Genomic DNA, 20783 nt, shown 5'->3' with positions numbered 1-20783 from the left:
TCCAGATGTCTTTGCTTCTCTATCCCTCCTCCAAGGTCTCCCATTTTGATTCGGTTTCTGATCCCTTATCATTTCGGTTTCTGTAGAGTTCTTCATGGCCATCTTGGCCTTATTTTACCTCCTTAGCAATGTGCAACTCCTTCCCTCCCTCCTCTTCTCTCTTCCTGTAGCTTCTCAATGCAAATTTCCCAAGAAGGCAATTTATTTGTTATAGTCCAGCTTACTGCAACAGCCCACTCATTCACTTATTTAAAAAATAAAGACGCCTGACTGCATCTAATAATGTCTTGACTTTATATGTCCCAAATAGAACAAGTGGTCAATGTCCCACCAACTTCGCAGCATCCTCCTCCCAGGTTATACAAACCAAAGATTGCTCCTTCTTTGCCTTACCTTCTCTCCTGTATATGTTTTCAATCAGGCAATTCTATACATCATTGCTTTAAATATATCCTAAGTATTTTTTCTCTCCCTTCTTTTTTTAGGCAGTACTAGGATTTGAATCCCGGGTCTTACATTTGCAATCAGGACCTCTACTTCTTGAGCCATACAATCAGCCCCAGCCCTACTGTCCTCCTCCTCCTCTTCTTCCTTTTCCTCTTCTTCTTCTTGTCTTCATCTCCTCCTCTCCCTCTTTCCCCTCCTCCTTCCCCTCCTCTTCCTCTTCCTCTTCTTTCTTTTCCTCTTCTTCCTTTGGTCTCTTCTCCCTCTTCTCTTTCCCTCTTCCTCCCTCCCACCTTCTTCCTCTTCCTCATCCTTCTCTTTTCTCCTATTTTTTCTTTTTTCCCCTTTATTTTCAAAATAAGGGTCTCAGAGTGTTACCTAGGCTAGTCTAGACCATGATTTTTTCTACTTACACGCCTCAAATAGCTGGAATGAGAGCTATAAGCCAGAAGTTCTTTTTTGTTGAGATGAGGTCTTACAAACTTTTTACTCATTATGATCCTCTTGATCTTCCAAGTAGCTAGTAGTATAGGTGTGAGTCACCACACTTAGCTTTTCCTGAATATTTCTAGTTTTCTTCAGAACACTAATATCCAAATTAAGCTACCTTCAATGTTTTTTCTTTTTTCTTTTTGTCTGTCGTGGGGTCTAAACTCTGGGCCTGGGCACTGTTCCTCAGCGCTTCAACTCAAGGCTAGCACCCTACCACTTGAGCCACAGCCCCACTTCTGTCTTTTTCTGCTTATGTGGTTCTGAGGAATTGAACCCAGGACTTCATGCATGCAAGGCAAGCACTCTACCATTGAGCTAACTTCCCAGCTCCCCTTCATTGTTTTTAATGCTATTTAATAACTGAACTTAACACAACAGCTGAATAATTCTTAACATATTTAAATCAAAGCATGCCATGATCTTAGGTTTAAATAAAGTATGTACATTTCATATAGAATAAAAATTAACCATCTTCCATGCTCAATAGGTCCTCTTGACACAGTCTCTACTTTTACATGCTGGATCCTTGCCATGTTGTTTTTTTCCCTTTTCTGGTCCTTTGCTACCCCAGCCCCTTTCCACTTGTGCTCTGCAGTTCCATCCTTATGGATCTTTCCTTCGGATATCTTTGCCATGTTCTTTCTTATCACTCAGATCAATGACTCCTCACCAGAATGACCTCCACCTCCCTGCTGCATAGCTATTCCCATCCCTCTGTGGAATAGTTCATTATTGCACCTACAGAATCTGCCATCAGCCCTGCTGATCTATTTATTTTCTGTTTCTCCTCACAGCTACATGGAAGGACACGGCTCATGGGAAGGACTCGGTCGAGTTCTCCCATAGATCCTTAGCACCAAGAACTTCCACCATAGGGGCATTACGAACATATGTAAAGGAATGAATGAGTCTTTGTTCCAGCAACTGTTAGTCAGAGGCCATTGAGTGGCTAATAACTTGATGCTAATCTATCATCTCATTAGCTAGAAAAGGATGGGTTCCTTGAATCCACACGTGCTCACCACAGGCTCAGCAAGCTCCCTTTCTCCATCTTCTTACACATTCGGGAAGAGCTTCCTGACCAAATGTTGAATGGATCAGGGCAAAAAGTTCAATGTGTATCTGAGGATGCCTGCTGATGTACAGTGAGACTTAGGAAGAAGAGATGACTGTGCCATTTTGTCCTTACTGTCTGTATTTCTCTTCCTAAAAGCATTATAAAAAGTGGCAGAGATACATGGTTTATCTGGCTAGCGGCATTTGGTGGAAAATTGAAGTGATTTTTAAAGCTATAGAAACAGTCATCTGGCACCAGTGATGAGTCTGAGTTAGGAAAAGATTCACATTACATTTTCGTTTAGTCTTTCACAGTGCAGGGCATTTACATTCATTTTCTTTTATGGCACTATTTGTTCCAATATGGAATATTTATGCTTTATGTTTCATCTGCATACAAGCAAACATTAAATTTTATCATTTTTTATGTAGCATTCACACTGCAGAAGGTCTGAATTCCATCTCCAAAGACCAGTGTAATCAGAGCAGTTATTTTAGATTTGGAAGTAGTAAAGTTCATGTCAGTGTAAGACATAATCACGTATTCTCTGCAGCATTCTCTCTCTCTCCTCTCTCTCTCTCTTTCTCTCTCTCTCTCTCTCTTTCCCCCTCTCTTTCTCTCTGTCCAACTGCTGTGTTGATTTACAAGAAAGCAGAAGAAACCAGGCTCTTCTCATTTTGGTAAGCAATAAACTAAATGCAGAGATATATAAGAAGAAATTCTTGGATGTTAACCCTGAACAAAAACTCTTTCAAGATAATTTTCTGTATCAGTGAGGGAACAAGAATTGATTATCCCCGTGGTAAGCATTACTGGATAAAGTCCTTTAAATGCCAGCATTTAATGAGTGTCGTTAAGATGAACACCATGATGTAAATTAATTTGATATATAAATTTTCAAAAAGTTCTATCACACTGTGCAAATATTAATTTGTTAATTTAGGTGGCTCGTTATGGACCTCCTTGTCATCAGTAAAGATTCACAAGAACTTAATACAAATAATTATCTTCAGTGTGGCTCTGTGTGCTAGTCATAGTGGGTAAGAATTTCAGAGCTATCATTGCAAATTTCTACTTACTGCAGATCTTTCTGTGAATCCTAGATCCACAATGTAACCTCTCTGTGTATCAATTTTATAAAAAAGCAAGCTATTTGAAATAACTAAAGCCCTACAGGAAAAGAAATTATCCCCTTTTCAATCTTAATTCCTCTGATGGCCTAACCTGGTGCCTGGTACCATATGAAAGTATGCTGCACAGGTTTTAATAATGAATCTCACAGGAATACATTGAGAAATACAGACTTAATGAAGCAATGTGGGTGGCTGAGATGGAAGGGTAAGCGATAGCTAGGGATCATATACAAACGCATATGTATAACTGTGTGTGTGTGTGTGTGTGTGTGTGTGTGTGTGTGTGCAATTTTAGCCACTCAGGAGGCCAACAGCGGATGGATTGTGATTTGAGGTCAACCTAGGTAAAAAAGTTCACCAGACACTATCCCCAAAATGACCAGAAAAAATAGGACTGGAGTTGTGGTTTAAAAGGTAGAGCACCAGCTTACTAATAATAGGGGCCTGATTTTAAAATGAACCAACCAAAGAGACCAAAAACAAAAAAACAAAAACCCTAAGCCAAACAAAACAAAACAAACAAACAAAAAAAACCCATGAGACTACTCTTCTTCAAAGTGCCTTTGTGCCAGGAATACAAATGTCTAGTAAGTATATAATAATGTATTTATCCAAATAAATGCATTTATAGTGATCTCCACTGGGGAAAATTTAAGGAAACAGACACATCCATATTGTAGTAGGAATGCAATTTACTTTTTAAAACAAATTTGGTAAAATCTATCAAATTTTAAGGCATGAATGTCTTTTGGCTTTGGACTTTTTCTTGTAGAGAAAATGACAAAACTCTATAAATGATGGTCTTGTTTGTGATAAGGCAAAATCTAAGCAATGTAAATGTGTACCAATAGGTGACTGCCTCCACAAATTACAGCAAAGCTATGCAATGAATTATGGCAAAAAAAAAAAAAACCCAAAAGCATGGTAGATCCTGAAGGCTGCTGGGAAAAACATTTGTAACTTTTTGCAATATAAAAAATTAACTTGTACCGGGTGCTGGTGGCTCACACCCGTAATACTAGCTACTCAGGAGGCTGAGATCTGAGGATTGCAGTTCAAAGCCAGCTCAGGCAGAAAAGTCTGAGACTCTGATCTCCAATAAAAACACAGGGACAGCACCCAGGCCCAGAGTTCAAGCCCCAGGACCGACCCAGAAAAAAAAATTTAACTTGCAGAATAGTGTTTACATCAGAATCTATCTGCATAAAGATGAGCACATAACAAGAAAGTCATCTAAACTGCTACAGTAATTATCTCAGAGGAATTAGATTAAGGAAAAGTCTGATGTTCTACTGCATCCATTTCTGTATCCTGAGCCTTTGTTGTTGTTGTGTTGTTTTCTGGTCCTGAGGGGTGAACTCAGGGCCTGGGTGCTGTCCTGGGTGTTTTTGTGTCTTCAAGGCTAGCACTCTATCATTTGAACCAGAGTTCCATTTCTGGCTTTTGTTGGTTCATTGGAGACAAGAATCTCATGGACTTTCCTGCTTGGCTGGCTTTGAACTATAATCCTCAAATCTCAGCCTCCTGAGTAGCTAAGATTATAGGCATGAGCCACCAGTGCCTGGCACAATGAGATTTTTTTTTAAAGGCATCTTTAGAGCAGTTTTAGATTCCTAACAAAATTGAGAGGAAAATGTAGAGATTTTCCATTTCCTTCCTTCCCTCCACTTTATTAATCTCCTACACCAGCATGGTAACTGGTCACAAGTGATAAACTTAGAGTGCCACATATGTGGCCCAGAATCCACAGCTCCTATTTCATATTAGTATTCACTCTAACATCCATTCTATGGGCTTGGACATGTTTCCAGCATTATAGGGCCATGCAGTATAGTACTTCCTTTAAAGACCTTTATATTCTGCTTATTCATCCCTCTCACCTACTCCCAATGACTGGCAAACAATGATCTTTCTGATCGTTTTTGCTATTCTCTATAGGTTTTTTGTTTTGTTTTTTTCTTAAAACTAGTCTCTACTATTTGACCCACAGCTACACTTCTGGATTTTTGGAGAGTAATTGGGGACAAGAGTCTCATAGACTTTACTGTACAGTCTAGCTTTGAACTACAATTCTCAGGCTCCTGAGAAGCCAGGATTATAGGTGCAAGCCATTAGTGACTGGCTGATAGGATTTTTTAGAATAGGGAAAAGTGCTACTTTTTTCTAATAAAAATAAACAAATGGAAATGTAAGCATTTTGGGTGATTGAATACAAGATGATGGGAGAAATAAAAGGAAAGGAAAGCCCTGGTAAATACACTGACATAAAACATGTCTGTAGAGATTGCTGAGTATGATTCAGAGCTAATTTCTAAGGATGTCAAAAGCTAATCAAGAAGCCCCAACTCCCCACTTGGAAAAGTAGCTACATTTTCCCATTTTTCTGATATGTCAGTGTTAAGATTAAGGGGTATTACGAGTAAAGGCTCTTCACTGCAATCAAAGACACTAAAGTCCCTGATTATCGGGAACTGCTCAATTCAAGTCCTGCTTTCCTTCAGGATCCACCCTTTTGCCAAAGAAAGGAGAATCTGCCATAGCAATAAACCCTTTGGAAGAATTTTATTCTCAGAAAAGCTTATCACATGTGTAACTCCTCAAAACACACACAGCCTCAAATGACAGCAGTAACTTGGGTATGGAATCTTTCAGATGAAATGTCTATAAACCATACCAACAGAAACTCATTTATTTCAAATTCTAGAGAGCAGCAAAACAGAAAAAAAGTCATTTCTGCTTCATCCTGAAGCTGTTTTTACTTCAAAGTGCATTCCTGGATTTAGTAAATTGATGGGAAAATAAACGTCAATAATTTGGAGTCCCAGGAATGTAATGTTCCCTGAAGTCCTGTTGGCCTGCCTTACTTCATTACTACAGAGAATAGCCTACAAATTGGAGATTGAAAAAGGAGTTTCTTTAGTTGGAGGATTTCTCAAGTAAAGGCCATCTCTGATGCTCTAATTTACATGGTGGTAGGGATTTTTATGGCCTTTGGATGGAGCTACACACATGCATTCAGTCTGGGCTCGTACTCATTAGCTACGTGACCCTGGACAAGTCATCACACTCCCTGAGTTACAATTTCTTCACAGTAGCTAGCCGTACAGGGGAGAATATATATAATTTCCTTGCATCGTTCCACAATATCTTTGATGATGATGACAATGATGATGATAATGATTCATCTTCATTATCATTTTCATCTTCCACTTTATTACACGTTGTCAGAAGAGAATTTGACACTTCGGTAAACAACTCCATTTAGATGCCTATGTAAAGTAGAAGGTCTGTACAGGTTTCCAAGTTTTGTATTTACTAGCTGCGTGGGTACAAATAACGTTTAAGTCTCTGTATGTTGATATGTGAAAAGGAGCATAAAAATTACTTCTGATTCTTTTTCAGTGTTCTTTGTGGCAATCAAGTGATAATGTTCATTATAATTGTCAGTAACTATATTATCAACATAGGGTAGGAATTTAAACACATGTATATAGATGTGCATGAAGTGAAGTGTTTATCATTTCCATTCTTTCTGACTTTCCCTCATTTGCAGGCTGGCCATGGTAATACAATAGCTAGGACTTGTATTTTATCATGTGAAGTATAAATAATAAGGTAAGTGTTCTTCAAATGCAAGCCCAATTATTTTCTTAAAATGATCCATCAATATTAAGCCATAAAAGATCAGATTATAACTAATTAAATCTCTACCTAATTCTTATTAAGTCAGTAATTTTCCACTTTCAGTAGGTTTAGAATTACTTGAGGTCTATTAAAATGTCAGCTGTAGACCTCACCCACAGGATGCTGATTAGCTACACCTGTGGTAGAATCACGGCATCTCCATTGTATTCCGCAAAATACAATGCAAATATGGAGCCCTATATTGAGAGTGAGTCTAAAGTCCAGGACCACTGATTTCCCACAGTGAAGTACTGGCAGGGCAATTAAGCACATGAATCCTCACCCTCCAGTTGCAGCCCCGATGTTTCTACATCCCAGCCCAACCATCTGAAGAGCAATCACCTCATGAGCATTTGCCTCCTCTTCCTTTGACCCAGGGTCCCTGGAGAATCCAATTCAGCTCATGGCTCATAAAACGTCATTCTGTCAGGAATGGTTTGGGGCCAGAGAAGAAGGGGGATCATAGGTCTCCACCACTCAATTGACACCAGTTTGACCTCATCAAAGGTGCTCTTGTGGCTTCCTGCCACTTGCTTGAGGGCATGTGAACAAAGTTCTAACATCTCTTGTCTTTTCAGAAGCAGAGATGGTGGCTAAGGGGCCTGTGCAGCAGACACCCTAATATTTTCAAGGGGCATATCTCCACACCCAGATTTGAGGGTGAAGGTTCCTTCGGACACCCTCAATCTGCAACATGGACTTCCTTTGTCCCTTTGTCAGCCACACAAAATCTCTCTCCTTCTTTCTCCAGGGAAGAAAAAAAAAGATGTAAGGAAGGACTCCAGCTTATTTTTACCACTTGAAAGAAGCCCTATTTGTGTTCTTCCAGGGTATAAAACTTTCCCCAGGTAATGGAGTTCTTTCTCTCGCATTCCCCCATACCTTCTGTCAAAATTATACCCAGTGAGATACAGAACTAGAGGTAGGACCCACTTAGCACACACTGCTATAATTTCTGCCGCTTGTCACCTCCCTATGGGTGTGCAACAGAAACAACAGCTTTGATTACATAACTCACAATCATTTTCCGTAAGTGCTCCAGTCTTGATCTTTAAAAGCCTGTTCAGATCTTACCAAAATAGGGCATCAGAGCCAGCCCTTATGAGACTAGAACGAAGAAACTTCCAAGAAGAAAGAAAAAGGCAAAACTGACTTTATATAATTTTTTTAACTGAGTTTGAGTGTTTCCTTGGCACTTTCTGACATGGTGGTAGCTGGAGCTCTACCAGCATTCCGGGCCAAGGTCATATTGTTCTACTCATCTATATCAGAAGTGGAATTCTCTCTGGTTTGGGCTGTACTGGAGACTGAACTCAAGACCTTCAGATTGCAAGGTGATCTCTTTACTACTTGAACCTCACACAGTCTTTTTGCTTTTATAATTTTTTTTTCAGATGGGATCTCTTGCTTTTGCCTTGGATCTTGATCCTCCTACCTGCGTCTGCTGAGTAGTAGCTGGGAAAACAAGTCCACTTGCATTACCATACTCAACTCCCAATTCTCATTCATTCTTGATCTCTTCTCTTCTCTCCCTTCCTACCTAATTTCCCACTTCCTCTCTCTGGCAATATCAGAGCTTGAACTCAAGGCCTTGTGCTCTTGCTTTCTCACTAAAGGCTGGCATTCTGAACTTGTGCCACACCTCCACTAGTTCTCTTTTAAGATCTCAGTCCAGTGTTCTCATTTATAAACTGAGATGTAAAACAGGGCTCAAAGCTGGCCATTGCCTGATTGTTCTCCAATCCCTTCCCTGCTCTTCTCCTGATATGTCTTGCATATTGGGGCCCTATTCATGTCTGACTGACTGGATCTTACTATGCCAGCCAGCGAGGAACACTGGTAGGAGGCTGGAGGGGAGAAGGAGCTTGAGTCACTCTACCTTGGCTTATTCACTACTTTTTTTAAAAAATAAAACTAATTTCACACCAACTACTATTGCACATATTTGTACCAATTTCTGTGATTCCCTAACCACATTCTCTACAAATGCCAATTTCTTTCTTTCTCATAAAATAGGACTTGTCCTTGATCTGCAGCTAAACTCTGGTGTTAATTCTGGGTGCTGGATTTCAAGTAATAATAACATCAGCAACACAATTCAGGGACCACTTCATGGGTATCAGATGCTATCCTGTGCAATTAACTTGTATTTTTCTAACTGAATTGTCACTGCCAGACAATGAGGAAAACCTTATTGTTATTTTGTTTTTACAGCAAGAGGTCTGAGGCTCAGGGTGATGATGGGCCCAGCAAGTTTCACTCATACCCACACTGGGATGCTATAACGTGCCCTTCCACTAGGTGGCAGAGCCTGGACTCAACACCAGAGATTTGACTAGGGATTTGTCCCTTGGACCACACCACTTCCAAACCTCCTAAAACTTTCTACTACAGAGAGTCCCTGTGTCTCATTGTACCTCAAACTGAATTTAACACTTAACATTAACATGTGACCCGGCTCGTTTTTTTTTTTTTTTTTGGTCCAGAATTGGTAATGAGAAATAGTAAATGAACACTGAAGTATAATTGCAATTGCAGCATTTCCTGAATGTGAGATCTAACAACATCACAAACCTTAATTTTTTTCTATTTTCCTCAAATTGGCTCAAATTTCATCAAATTATTTAGCACTACTGCTCTTGAGTGTGAAGCTTAGAGAAAAATGCTTCTCCTGCCCCTGCCTTGACAGAGATAGCTTTACTAAAAGTGACCCAAAGTATATGGCTTTCCTGCATCAACTTGCATCAATCCCAACGTTCCCAGGAGAACTGGGTGACCCATAGCCAGTGGCCCAGGCCATCAGGAAACAACTGATACCTCTTCCTCAGCCAGTGGCCAGCTTGCCTTCCCCCAGCATGAACAAGCCCTCCTTGAATTCTTAATCTCTATCTCTCACTTCAGTAACACAAATCCCCTTCCCTAAATCACATCAGGCTTTGCAGCTCTCCCGCTTTGGGAGAGGGTCTTCAATGTCCTCTAGGTTTAATGGGGGAAACATAGGCCTGATAATAATAACTCTAAGGGCAACCTAAATAAACATGAGATGCTAAAATCAAGTTACTTAATGTGAGATGGCAAAATAGGTATACCTCTTAAGGTTTCCCATGTAGATAGAAGGCTGAAGACACTCTTATTTAGTGCCAAATATCACAAATGAATCCTTGGTTGCTTCAAGAATATTTTTGCTAATTAATCATTTTAGTTCTCTATTTTTCATTAACCATACTTGATTATGAAAGAAATAAACAGCACATGAAAACTTGTTGAATGTCAGATCTTGTTTTAAGCATTTTGCAAATGTCCTATATTGCAAATGGCCTACTTTGAAAGAGCTAATTCATTAAGGGTTAGGAACAGAAATTAAAATAATGTTTTCAACATCACACAGTTAATAAAAGTATTGAACTGGGATTTGAACCAGGGTAAACTGTCTTTAGAGTCCAAATTACACTAGATTGTTTCAGTAAATAGTGTAACAATGCATAAAAGCTTATTGTAGAAAATCTGGAAACATGGAAGGATATAAAATATATATTTAATTCATTCATCTCTAGAAACAAACACTTGAACTTTTGATGTAATTGCCATGATATAGCATAACTTTTGCAGTTTGGGTAATTTTGTTTCAAGGTAAAATTTATAGTTTTCCTATGACGAAAGCTATATAATTTAATCAGCAGCATTGGAATGGATTGACTTAAAATACAAATTATTTCTTAGACATATCTCATGTTGAATGTCACACAGAAATATCTCAATATGTCCAGATAAGGAGATTGTTGCCAACTGGAAATGGAAATGACTTATGATGTATATGTGTGTGTGTGTGTGTGTGTGTGTGTGTGTGTGTGTGTGTGTGTGTGTGTGTGTGTGTGTGTGTGTGTGTGTTAATGTACCATCAATGGAGAAAAAGACAATTGTAGTTTCATATATGGGACCTGAACTTCAACTCACAGGAGTGATTTCCAGACATGATCTATTTCAAATAAGCATGAGTTTATTGTGTGAGTAACTTTACATAACAGGATTTAGGTAGTAACTAGAGATCTACTCAATTACTTGGCCAGTGGATGAACTAATACATTTATCTATCTTTTTTTTTTTTTTGATGTTGATATTCCCTGGCAATGTCATTGTGTTAGTTTGAATTTCTCAGCAACAGACCCTGAGATCATGACTTGAATGCAACTTATTTTTGGAGGATTCATCCCTAAAAACACTAGAAGGGCAGTATTGAAAGGAGACATGAATGGCAAAGAAGGGAATATACACTCTGCTAATGATCAGGTTTCCACAGTTGGGTGGAGCGCTCCTGCTGGGCACCTCTGAGAAATAATGTGGAACATGCCTTGACTTGTACCACGTGAAGGGCAGAATTTGCACTGTTGTTGAACAAGTGTTGCTCAGGGGAACATTAACTTCCTAGTAATTTCTTTTTTTGTCTGCCCTGCCTATTAACCAAGCAAGTTCTTTTGGCTGGAGAAAAACCATTGGGCTCAGGTGCTAGCTCTCAGAAGCAAAGGCATGAATAGTGGAGGGACAGAACAAGTGGATGGCAGAGGTCGTTGTTGTGGCAGCCAGATAGTATAAAATGAGTTTAAATCATACTGTATTCTAAACAAGAAGCTCTCTGCAGATTTGAGATATTACTTGAGAAAATGATTTTAAGTGGCTACCTGCCATTTTATTTTATTGCAATACCAAAATTGATTCTATTTCTAAATTTTCCCTAGCCCTTAAAATGCACAACTGTGCTGGGCGCTGGTGGCTCGCGCCTTTAATCCTAGCTACTCAGGGGGCTGAGATCTGAGGATCACGGTTCAAAGCTAGCCCAGGCAGGAAAGTCTGTGAGACTCTAATCTCTAATAAACCACTCAGAAAACCAGAAGTGGCACTGTGGCTCAAGTGGTAGATCGCTAGCCTTGAGCTGAAGAGCTAAGGGACAGCACCCAAGCCCAGAGTTTAAGCCCCAGGACCGATTTAAAAAAAAAAGCTAAATTGTGACCTCCTCTATCATTAGCCATGTATTAATAAAGCACTGACAATCCTAAAATCGGCTTTCTACAAATATATTAAGTACTTTAAACTGAGAAATGCTACCTTAACATGTCAGTGTATAAAAGAAGTATTGAAACCATTGGGTCCAGATCTACTCTCCTTCCAATTATCAAGCAAGTTTTATACCAAGCTAGCACATTGCAGTAGATAAGTAAGACAGTTTAATACCACTTGCCCAGTTTAATCAAAAATCCAAAGGAAGGTCACATGATAAATATTTTATTTCTATACTGCAATGGTATAGTGCTGCGTGACAATTCTTTCTGATCTGAGTAAAAATTATGCACATGTGGTGTAAAGGAGATACACATTCTGTTGCACTTATTAGAAGTAGCACTAGAAGATGGCACTATGCTAGCTAGAATTTCCTGGTTGACATAATCTTATATATTGAGGTATCTGTATGATGAGCAGTTAAGTTGCTGCCTTTAATTAATAAAACAAATAACTACTTTTGTTCCTATGCCTTGGAATTTGAGTTTGCAATAAACTGAATAGTTAAAAACCCTTGAAAGCACTTAATTTATTTCTAGAATCATGCTGGAATCATTGTCATTGGCTTGCAGAGTTTTAGGAGAAAGTAACGTTATTGTTTTGTTCTTGTGCCGCTACTCGGGCTTTGACTCAGGACCTTAAGATCCAGCTCAGCTTCCTTGTTCCCAGCCATCACTCTGCCACTTGAACCATGCCTCCAGTTCTAAGTTTGTGGCAGTTAATTGGATATGAGTCACATGGATTTCTTGGCCTGGGCTGGCTTCAAACCATGATCCCCAGAACTTGGCCTCCTGAGTAGCTAGTATTTTGGTGCGCCACCAATGCCTGGCTGAAAATAACTTTGTCCAGAGTTATAGCACAAGCAAGCCTCTTGCTCGCTCAGATATCATGGTGTTCTGTCGGAAGGAGGGAAGCAAAGCCTGACTCTTTAACTCTGCACATTAAATGCTGCTCAGTGACAAAGGGTCTCTCTTTCTGTTTCCTAAAACAGTGGGTTTTAAAATTGCTCCTAGGAGAGCTAGGGTTAAGGGAGGTCTTGCAGAAACGACTTTACCAGTAGAAGATGAGCCAGATATGTGGCAGGAGAAAAGCTAAAGGGAGCAAGCTGGATGCTCTAAGCTGCCCCCCTCCCCTGCTTCACTGTTCCCAGTGACTCATACTGGCTTTATATATGGAGCTCCTGAGCAAGACTGTGTTTGAGAGAAAAGCTCTGCTACTTCAGAAACAATGGTTGAGCGTCTTTGTGTCAGGACCTGCGTAAAAACCTTTCAAATGAGGGGCTTCTATTCTTACAGTGACAGCAAATATTTTTATCCAATCTCTCCAGTTCTAGGTCAATTATAGGACTTTTTACAGTCTTAGGAAGAAAGCACAGTGCTGAACACTGCTGGAGGAGTCACCTCAATTCGTACTCTTAGATTGTATGAAATTAGATATCACTCTGATGTCTATGTCCACGCCGGCTCAGGCACCAGTTCCTAATTCAATAGTTCCTAATCCAGTAGGTGTCTTGATTATTCTATTCTAGTTTGTGGGAAAGACCAGTAGCCCTGTGCTCTAATAATGCACTGTTTTTTTAAAATTAAAGATACATTTATTACTGGTAGCTACCTTTTTGATTTAGTCAGGCTTTTGGAGAATAATACAGTTAAGAGAAAAATACTAAAAAAAATTTTTAACAACAATCACATGAAAATTACTTATTCTTTCCATTTTTTCCTATATAAGGAAAATTAAAAGTTTAGGATCTTAACAACTCTGAGAATATACTAAAAACTGGTGAATTACACACCTTAAAGTGTGAGTTATATATAGTAAATGAATTCTGGCACAATAAAATGACTGTTAAAAAACTGGACATGGTATCATATGTATGCAGGAAACTGAGGCAGGTGGATCGTGAGTTTGGATCATGGATCTTTCTCTGGGCTACAGAGAAAGACTTTGTCTCAAATGAATAAATTAATTACATTTAATTTTTTAATGTACTTGCCATCTTAGATTTATAATTAACACCCCTCCAAATTATAAAATACAGCAGAATATTGTTGCATTTATCATGTAAATACATAGAGATACAGATATTTACACACACAAATATATATACACTAATTTCCACTTTGGTGCAATTAGCACATAATAATGCACTGTTTCGTGACATGTTGCTCTTCAAATTGTCAAGGACTGTCCTTGGAGTTTCTCAATTCTACTATTTTCGGTGAACAAATTACTGTAAAAGCAATGCAGGCATTATGATTTCATGACTAATGTTACGAAGCATTCTGGCCCTGTTGTCTGGACATTGGCAGTTCTTAGCACCAATGCTACTTCATACATAGGATCAGTGAGTAGATGTCAGCTTGTTCATTCTCCTTTAGAAGCCAGGGTTTATCCACAGTATTCAGAAATGCTAAAAACATCCACACCCATTTCCATCAACACAGTGAAGCCAGATTCCAGGATGTCGTTCATAATACTTTTGAGCTTTGTATTCCCCCCTCCTTTCTTTTTCTCTCCCTCTCCCCCTCTCTCTCTTTCTTCTAGGTTGGGGACTTCTTGAGCAAGGGTGTTTAAATGTTGTCAGTGCTAATATTCAAAACCACTCAGAATGTTAGTGTAACTGCCTCTTCTCTGCAATTTTGCCACCTATGAATGGGGGCACTTGTGGTTTAGATTAGGAAACACCCACTAGACCAATATGTTGACGGTTTCCATGATTCACAAATCCTCTGAGACACTCAGTGAAAAGAGTTCCCGTGAACAAATATATTGGGAAATCTGTGTCTCCCTTGGTGATTGGTACTGCACATTAAAAAACGCTAAGAAGTGGGGCTGGGAAGGTGGCTCAGTGGTAGAGCGCTTGTCTTGCATGCTCGAGGCCCGGGGTTTGATTCCTCAGCACCACATAAGCAAAAAGAAAAAAGCCGGAAGTGGTGCTGTGGCTCAAGTGGTAGAGCACTAGCCTTGAGCTGAAGAGCTGAGGGACAGCGCCCAGGCCCAGAGTTCAGACCCCACGACCAGACCCAAAAACAAAAAAAACAAAACAAACAAACAAAAAAACGCTAAGAAGTATTTCTTGAATGTATTTAATTATATTTTAAAAGTCTTCTAGCTTCTCTTCCTTTTTCTCTCCTTTCCTTCCTTCTTTTTTTTTTCTCCTTTCTCCCTCCCATTATTGCTAGTAAGAGTTGGTAGGTGTTTTAGGAAATCATTGTACTTACTGGTTTAAAGACAAGTTTGCAAGGGCTGATTTTTCCTTTCTCTGCAGTCATAGGCCCAAGCCTTGTCAGGGATAAAGGGTAGTAAAGAGGGAAGCAGGCTAGTAAGTTACCAAAAATGATTTTTTCTTTTTGAATCACACTAGCTATTTGACAAGAATTATTTGGGAGTTTAAAAGAACCCATTTTAATGTTGAGTTCAGTTAATCTATGTCAGATTTATGGTTGAGATCACGGAGAAAAGCCTTGTGAGCACTTAGTCATCATTTTATAGACACGGGGCACAGAAACAGATCAATGCATTATATTTCTTACTGCATTGACAAAGAGATTGGAGGAGTCCTTTCTAGTAAGTTTAGGATAGCATTAGAGACATAAGATGAGCTCTTTATTTAAGCTAAGTGGGCTCAAACTGCAACTCTGGCTGGGTGGGGGAAGGTGGATAAAAGTATTGGCATCTAAGTTTTCTCATTTATACATGTCAATGGATATAGCACTCTGTCTCAAATGATTATTGCACTCATTTAGATTGAACAGGTAAACAGCTAAGTATAATAAAAGGCAGGACATATGGAGATATTAGGGGATTGATATTATTAAGCACACTATCAGCCAGAATTGTGTAGTCAGTATAAAATCACAGATGACCCACAAATCTAGAGAGATTCTGAGGTTGCAGTGAAGGCATGGGAAGGAAGGAAGTACCTAATGGTAATCTCTGTTGACTGTCTCCATTATGGGTGATAGTTTGGAGGCTGTTTTTGTTTATTGTTTTGGAGGAGAGGGGATTCTTCTCCAGGGATGGTGAGGGGATGTAGTTTAAGTATTTTTGTGGGTTGAAGCAGAATATTTTTTACCCATAATTCCCTAGGAGAACATATTTTTTTCTTTGAGAAACCACAGAAGGAAGATGGCCCCCTCTCAGTGAGCAAGGGAGGACAGAGGGCCAGTTCCTACCTGAATGGGTAGGCGAATGCGATGTCGATGCTGAGGTTACTTTCTGTCTTGTTGACACAGTCCACACTCAGCCGCAGGCCTCCAGAATAGCCACCGCATGTTGCAAATGCAAAGATGGCAAAAAGCTGTAGAGAGCAGAGAAAGCAAAGGGAAGACGGTGATTAGGGTAAAGTTCCTCTGTGAGATCTCTAACTTGGAATGGAATGCCTGGGTTGGGGAAGGTGCAGTCTTTCTGAAGGTGAGTTATCATCTTTGTTTCAGGCTGGAGGATGAAAGTTAGGAGGATAGATGGGTGGGGACTGAAAGTCTAAAGCACATTCCAGAGAGCGAGAGAACTAGTTCTTGGAGAATCTCTCAAGACACTGACAAAATGATTATGTTTGAGTATGTCATCTCACATGCTTTGAAAGGTAGAGATGTCAGCCTTTACAGACCTGGACACCAAATGCACCAATGAATTACTCACAGATCTCTCCAAGTAGGATGGATTTAAGGTGTTTCCTTATGTGTGTGTGTGTGTGTGTGTGTGTGTGTGTGTGTGTGTGTGTGTGTGTTTTACCTTTTTGCATGGCGGTCTATTTTGCAATGAATGTGATCTATCTTTGGAAATAGTATAGACTGTTTTTTTTTTTTTCTAGTAAGCATGGCTACTGAATTCTAGAGTTAAAGCATTGAAGAAGTGTTGGTATCTAGGAAGTTTTACTTCAGAGCACAAGATCTCAGTCTAGTTCAGCCTCACTCTCAGAGGTGATTATCTCTCATTTTAGTTGCTGTTTCCAAGTCAACTATTAAAAGCTTTTGTGCCTGTCAGTTAATGGCATTCTTGATCCTGGGGGAAAACATAAATCTCTGGGGAGGTAGGCACCAAAACCTAGTTGCAGAAAACCACAACGAGATTTATAGGAAAAAAAATAGATGCCAGGAAGGTCTACTTCATAGTTCAGCTAGAGAATTTCTTGCTTATCGCTATAGAAATTTGGCCAAATGTATGTAACTCTAACACATACTGTAATATTCAAATTTTTGATAATTTTGGAGTCACTATTAGGTCTCTCCCTACACAGTGAGAGGAGTTATTTGTTCTGTAGGGGTCAAGTCCATGCGTGGGCTCTGATACATGTCCTTGGGAACATTGTTTAGTGTCCCCAAGCACTTGTTTTCCTTATCAACAAAATAACATGACAATAACTCTTGTGGGCTGTTTTGCTGTTTGTGACAAACCATGACTGTGGGGAAGAAGGCTTCTGGCACTGACAAGATCACCTGTCCAGACAGTTCAGCGGTGAAAGGAATATTTTCTGTAACACCTGCTGCCTTAGCCAGGATAAAAAAAAAAAACAGAAGACACCCCAAGTTTTAGTTTTCTTAATCGACTACTAAACATCAGTGATAAAAGACTGGCTAACAAGGACTGAATCATAAAATCTTTGTGGTCCTGTGGTGTATATGTGTGACATTTTTATTCATTTTAAAAACCAGTATTTTTTTTAAATAGAAGCAAGCCAGCCAAGCAATATATTTGATATAGAAAGAGCAAAATGTATTGAGATGTGTTAGCAAGGTTGACCCAATGTAAATACTCAATAAATGCTAACATCGTGGGTGCTTTTTGATCAGATGTCCCAGGCTGTCAAGTAGGAACTACAGACTTAATTCTTAACTAAATCTGAATGACTTTTAGTCCCAGTGAAACAACATCTAAGTAGTCAGAAATTAAAAAAACAAAAAAACCATCAAACCTGACTGTTCCCTGCTTTTCTTCCTCATTGGCCTGATTGACGGAGCTGACAGCTGTGAAAAGCTACTTAGCAACTCTCTCTTCCCTGCCCCCAATCAGGAAGAGGCACACAATGCAGGGCTGAAGGCTGTGGTGTGGGTTTAGTTACTTCTTGTGGCTTAAATATTCTCTTCCTGTCAGTCCTTAATATCCACAGGATTAAAAAGGAAATGATTCAAATTGTTTAATGATTAGTGATTTGAATTGTTCGATGTTCAAGTGCACATCTCACTGCATAATACTGGATATCCTAACTCCTGCCCTTCTTTCATGTCAAGATAAGATTTTGATAAGCCTTCTACAAGAAAGAATAGTAATGGCATTCAAAGCCCCAATAGACAGCCCTTCCGTTCTCCAAATTTCTTCATCTGTAAAACACATAACACATATGATCCCATCTTCTTGTGACAGTAGTGTTATAAAGGCATGTATGTTTGTGAAATGTTATATTTTTATATTAAAAATATGGAAGGATAGCACAACCACCTCCAAATAGTTGCATTAAAAATGAAACTACCAGGCTGGGAAGTTGGCTCAGTGGTAGAGCGCTTGCTTTGCATGCCTGAGGCCCTGGGTTCGATTCCTCAGCACCACATAAGCAGAAAAAAAGAGCTGGAAGTGGCATTGTGGTTCAAGTGGTAGAGCCCTAGCCTTGAGCTGAAGAGCTGAGGGACAGCGCCCAGGCCCAGAGTTCAGGTCCCACGACCGGACCCCCCCACAAAAAAAAAAGAAAGAAAGAAAAATGAAACTACTGCATGTCCTTAGGACACTAAAATGTAGCAAGTTAAAGTATACGGGCATAAAACTAAATCTGTTAATTTCAGTGCTTAACAGCTATAAAATGGCTTTTCATTTTATAATCACAGTGCTTTTAATGCAGTAAGGCATTAAGAATACCACCATTAATAAACTTCAGATAGAATGATAGTAATGTATTTAATTCAAATGTTAGATTTGTGGAAGAAGGAGTTTGCCTATAGAAACCATACATATTGTTTTTCCTTTTAGCCTTTACTGAGCTCTGAAAGCATAAGACATTGTACCTCAGTTGACAAAAATATACCTGTAGCTTTCTGTTTTTTTTTTTCCTGCATGGTTCTCACTGATTAAAGGGAACTCATACTGTGTGAGAGATATCAAATTCACATGGGTTTGGTGAGGATTTAAACAGATAATGTCTGTAGAAAACTGGAAGAATGGGATCCTGCTGAGTGAATAACATATTACAGGGACAGTTAACTTCATGTTTGGGAGAGTTAATTCAACCCCTTCGGTGTGTATCCGCCAGGGGCCTGGTTCTATAATTGGAATACATCAAGACACAGTGGGAAGAGGGGACTGTAGGCTCTTGGCAGGTAGGGTGGACAGGGGACATTCTTTCTGGTGATGCGGAGAAATGGTGAGTAGGAGGAAATTGTGGAAATCCCCTACTTCCAGTGTATAGCCCAACCATTTCACCTTAGGTGGTAAAACAGAACTGTAGGTCTCAATGCCTAGCTGTGTGACACTGGAAAAGTAATTCAACTTCTCCAAAGCTCACCTCCCATATCTCCTCAGTCCAGGCTCACTGATGGATTCATTTATACTGGTTGTTTAAAGGACTACTTCCTTGACCCAGTTTTGGGGGTACAGAAAGGTAAACATGTCAAAGAAAAGACAAACTTTTAAAGGTCACTCTCTGGCTATCATGGAGCTTAATCCTGGAGGAGTAGGGTGGACCAAAAAGAATCTACACATAAAATAATTAGAAATGATGTCAGATGTTTGGGAGCAAGGCTGTCCTAGACCGGAAGTTAAAGCTGTGGGTGGTCAATGGAAGAGCAAGTGGCAGTTTAATGGTGAAAGAGCTTGAGAGAAATAGTACTTAACTTACATGATGGTTGTCCATCTAGCTCAGAGAACACATGTAAAGTATCTGGCTCATAGCCCTCAAAAAACATTCAAACATTTTCTTGTTCATTTTTTTTCCTTCTTCTTATATTATGATTACTCCAACTATTGCTGTTAATACTACATTGTTGGACAAGCTGTAGCTAGAAAGAAAAATCACTTGCCCCAACTCGGCCTGCCAATAGCAGAGTTGGGATGAGGTCTCTAGATTGCTTGACAGGGTGTTTCAATTAGCTCTACAATCACAGGAACTGCCCCCTCTCACCCCAGATGAGTAAGATGATTATCCAATGGTCTAATCAATTTCTTTGTTTGTTTTGTTTTCTTGAGGTGTTGGGATGGAACTCAGGGACTTGCATATTTTTGGCAGCCACACTACCACTGAATTACCTCTCCAGCATGGTCCAGGCTTCTTTAGTTAGAAATGAGCCACAAGTCATTAGTGACTCAAGCCTCTCTTTCCCCAAATGGTCTCATAAGCACATACCTGCTAGCTCACTAACAAGGCAGAACAGGTGCTTTATCCTCTTTCTCTCTGCTAGGAAAAGAGAGAATTCCTCCTTGTGGAGGAATTAAGAGCAAGCCTTGGAAAACATCATTAAAAGACAGACATTTCCTTCACTTCACACCAATGCTCTGAGAGCCTATTAATATTAATGTTAGCGAGAGGAAGATTTGTGTAACTTTCAGGTGCTTAGGCTTACAAGGCTAATACCAACTCCCTTCTGGAAGACAGGAGAGATAACATTCTGTTGTTCAGTTAGGAGATTCCAAAACCTGGAGGTGGGTCATAGAAGGCTAAGGGCGGGAGAAAGGCCAGAGCAGATAGGATGGAGTTGGAAAAAGGTGTGAGATGGGAACCAAGGTGAACGATCTCCAGCTAAGGCTGATTCACCAGTGACTACAAGCAACGTGACCAGAAATATGAAGACACTGTGTGTATGTGTGTGTGTGCATGTGCACGTGTGCAAGTATGCATGTGTGCATGCACAGTGTGTTATTTCCCCCAAATTCTGGGCTCTTCACATTTGTCCTTGGCCAATACATGCCTTCTCGCTAATAATACAATTTACTAACTC

At 39.7% G+C, this 20783-nt stretch overlaps 1 protein-coding gene across 2 annotated transcripts in view; it reads right to left on the bottom strand.

Moving 5' to 3' along the window:
- The window catches only part of Synpr (synaptoporin), a 284651-nt gene that overhangs the window by 109836 nt on the left and 154032 nt on the right, over positions 1-20783 (bottom strand). For both annotated transcript variants that reach the window (XM_070018869.1, XM_070018870.1), the window contains one exon: positions 16038-16162. In XM_070018869.1, the coding sequence (XP_069874970.1) occupies positions 16038-16162 (125 nt within the window). The remainder of the gene's footprint in view (positions 1-16037; positions 16163-20783) is intronic.

Source organism: Dipodomys merriami, unplaced genomic scaffold (genome assembly GCF_024711535.1).
Source record: "Dipodomys merriami isolate MVZ:Mamm:240054 unplaced genomic scaffold, mDipMer1.0.p SCAF_13, whole genome shotgun sequence".
Taxonomy (NCBI): domain Eukaryota; kingdom Metazoa; phylum Chordata; class Mammalia; order Rodentia; family Heteromyidae; genus Dipodomys; species Dipodomys merriami.
The sequence above is the reverse complement of the archived record's forward strand: the minus strand, read 5'-3'. Positions and strand labels throughout refer to the sequence as shown.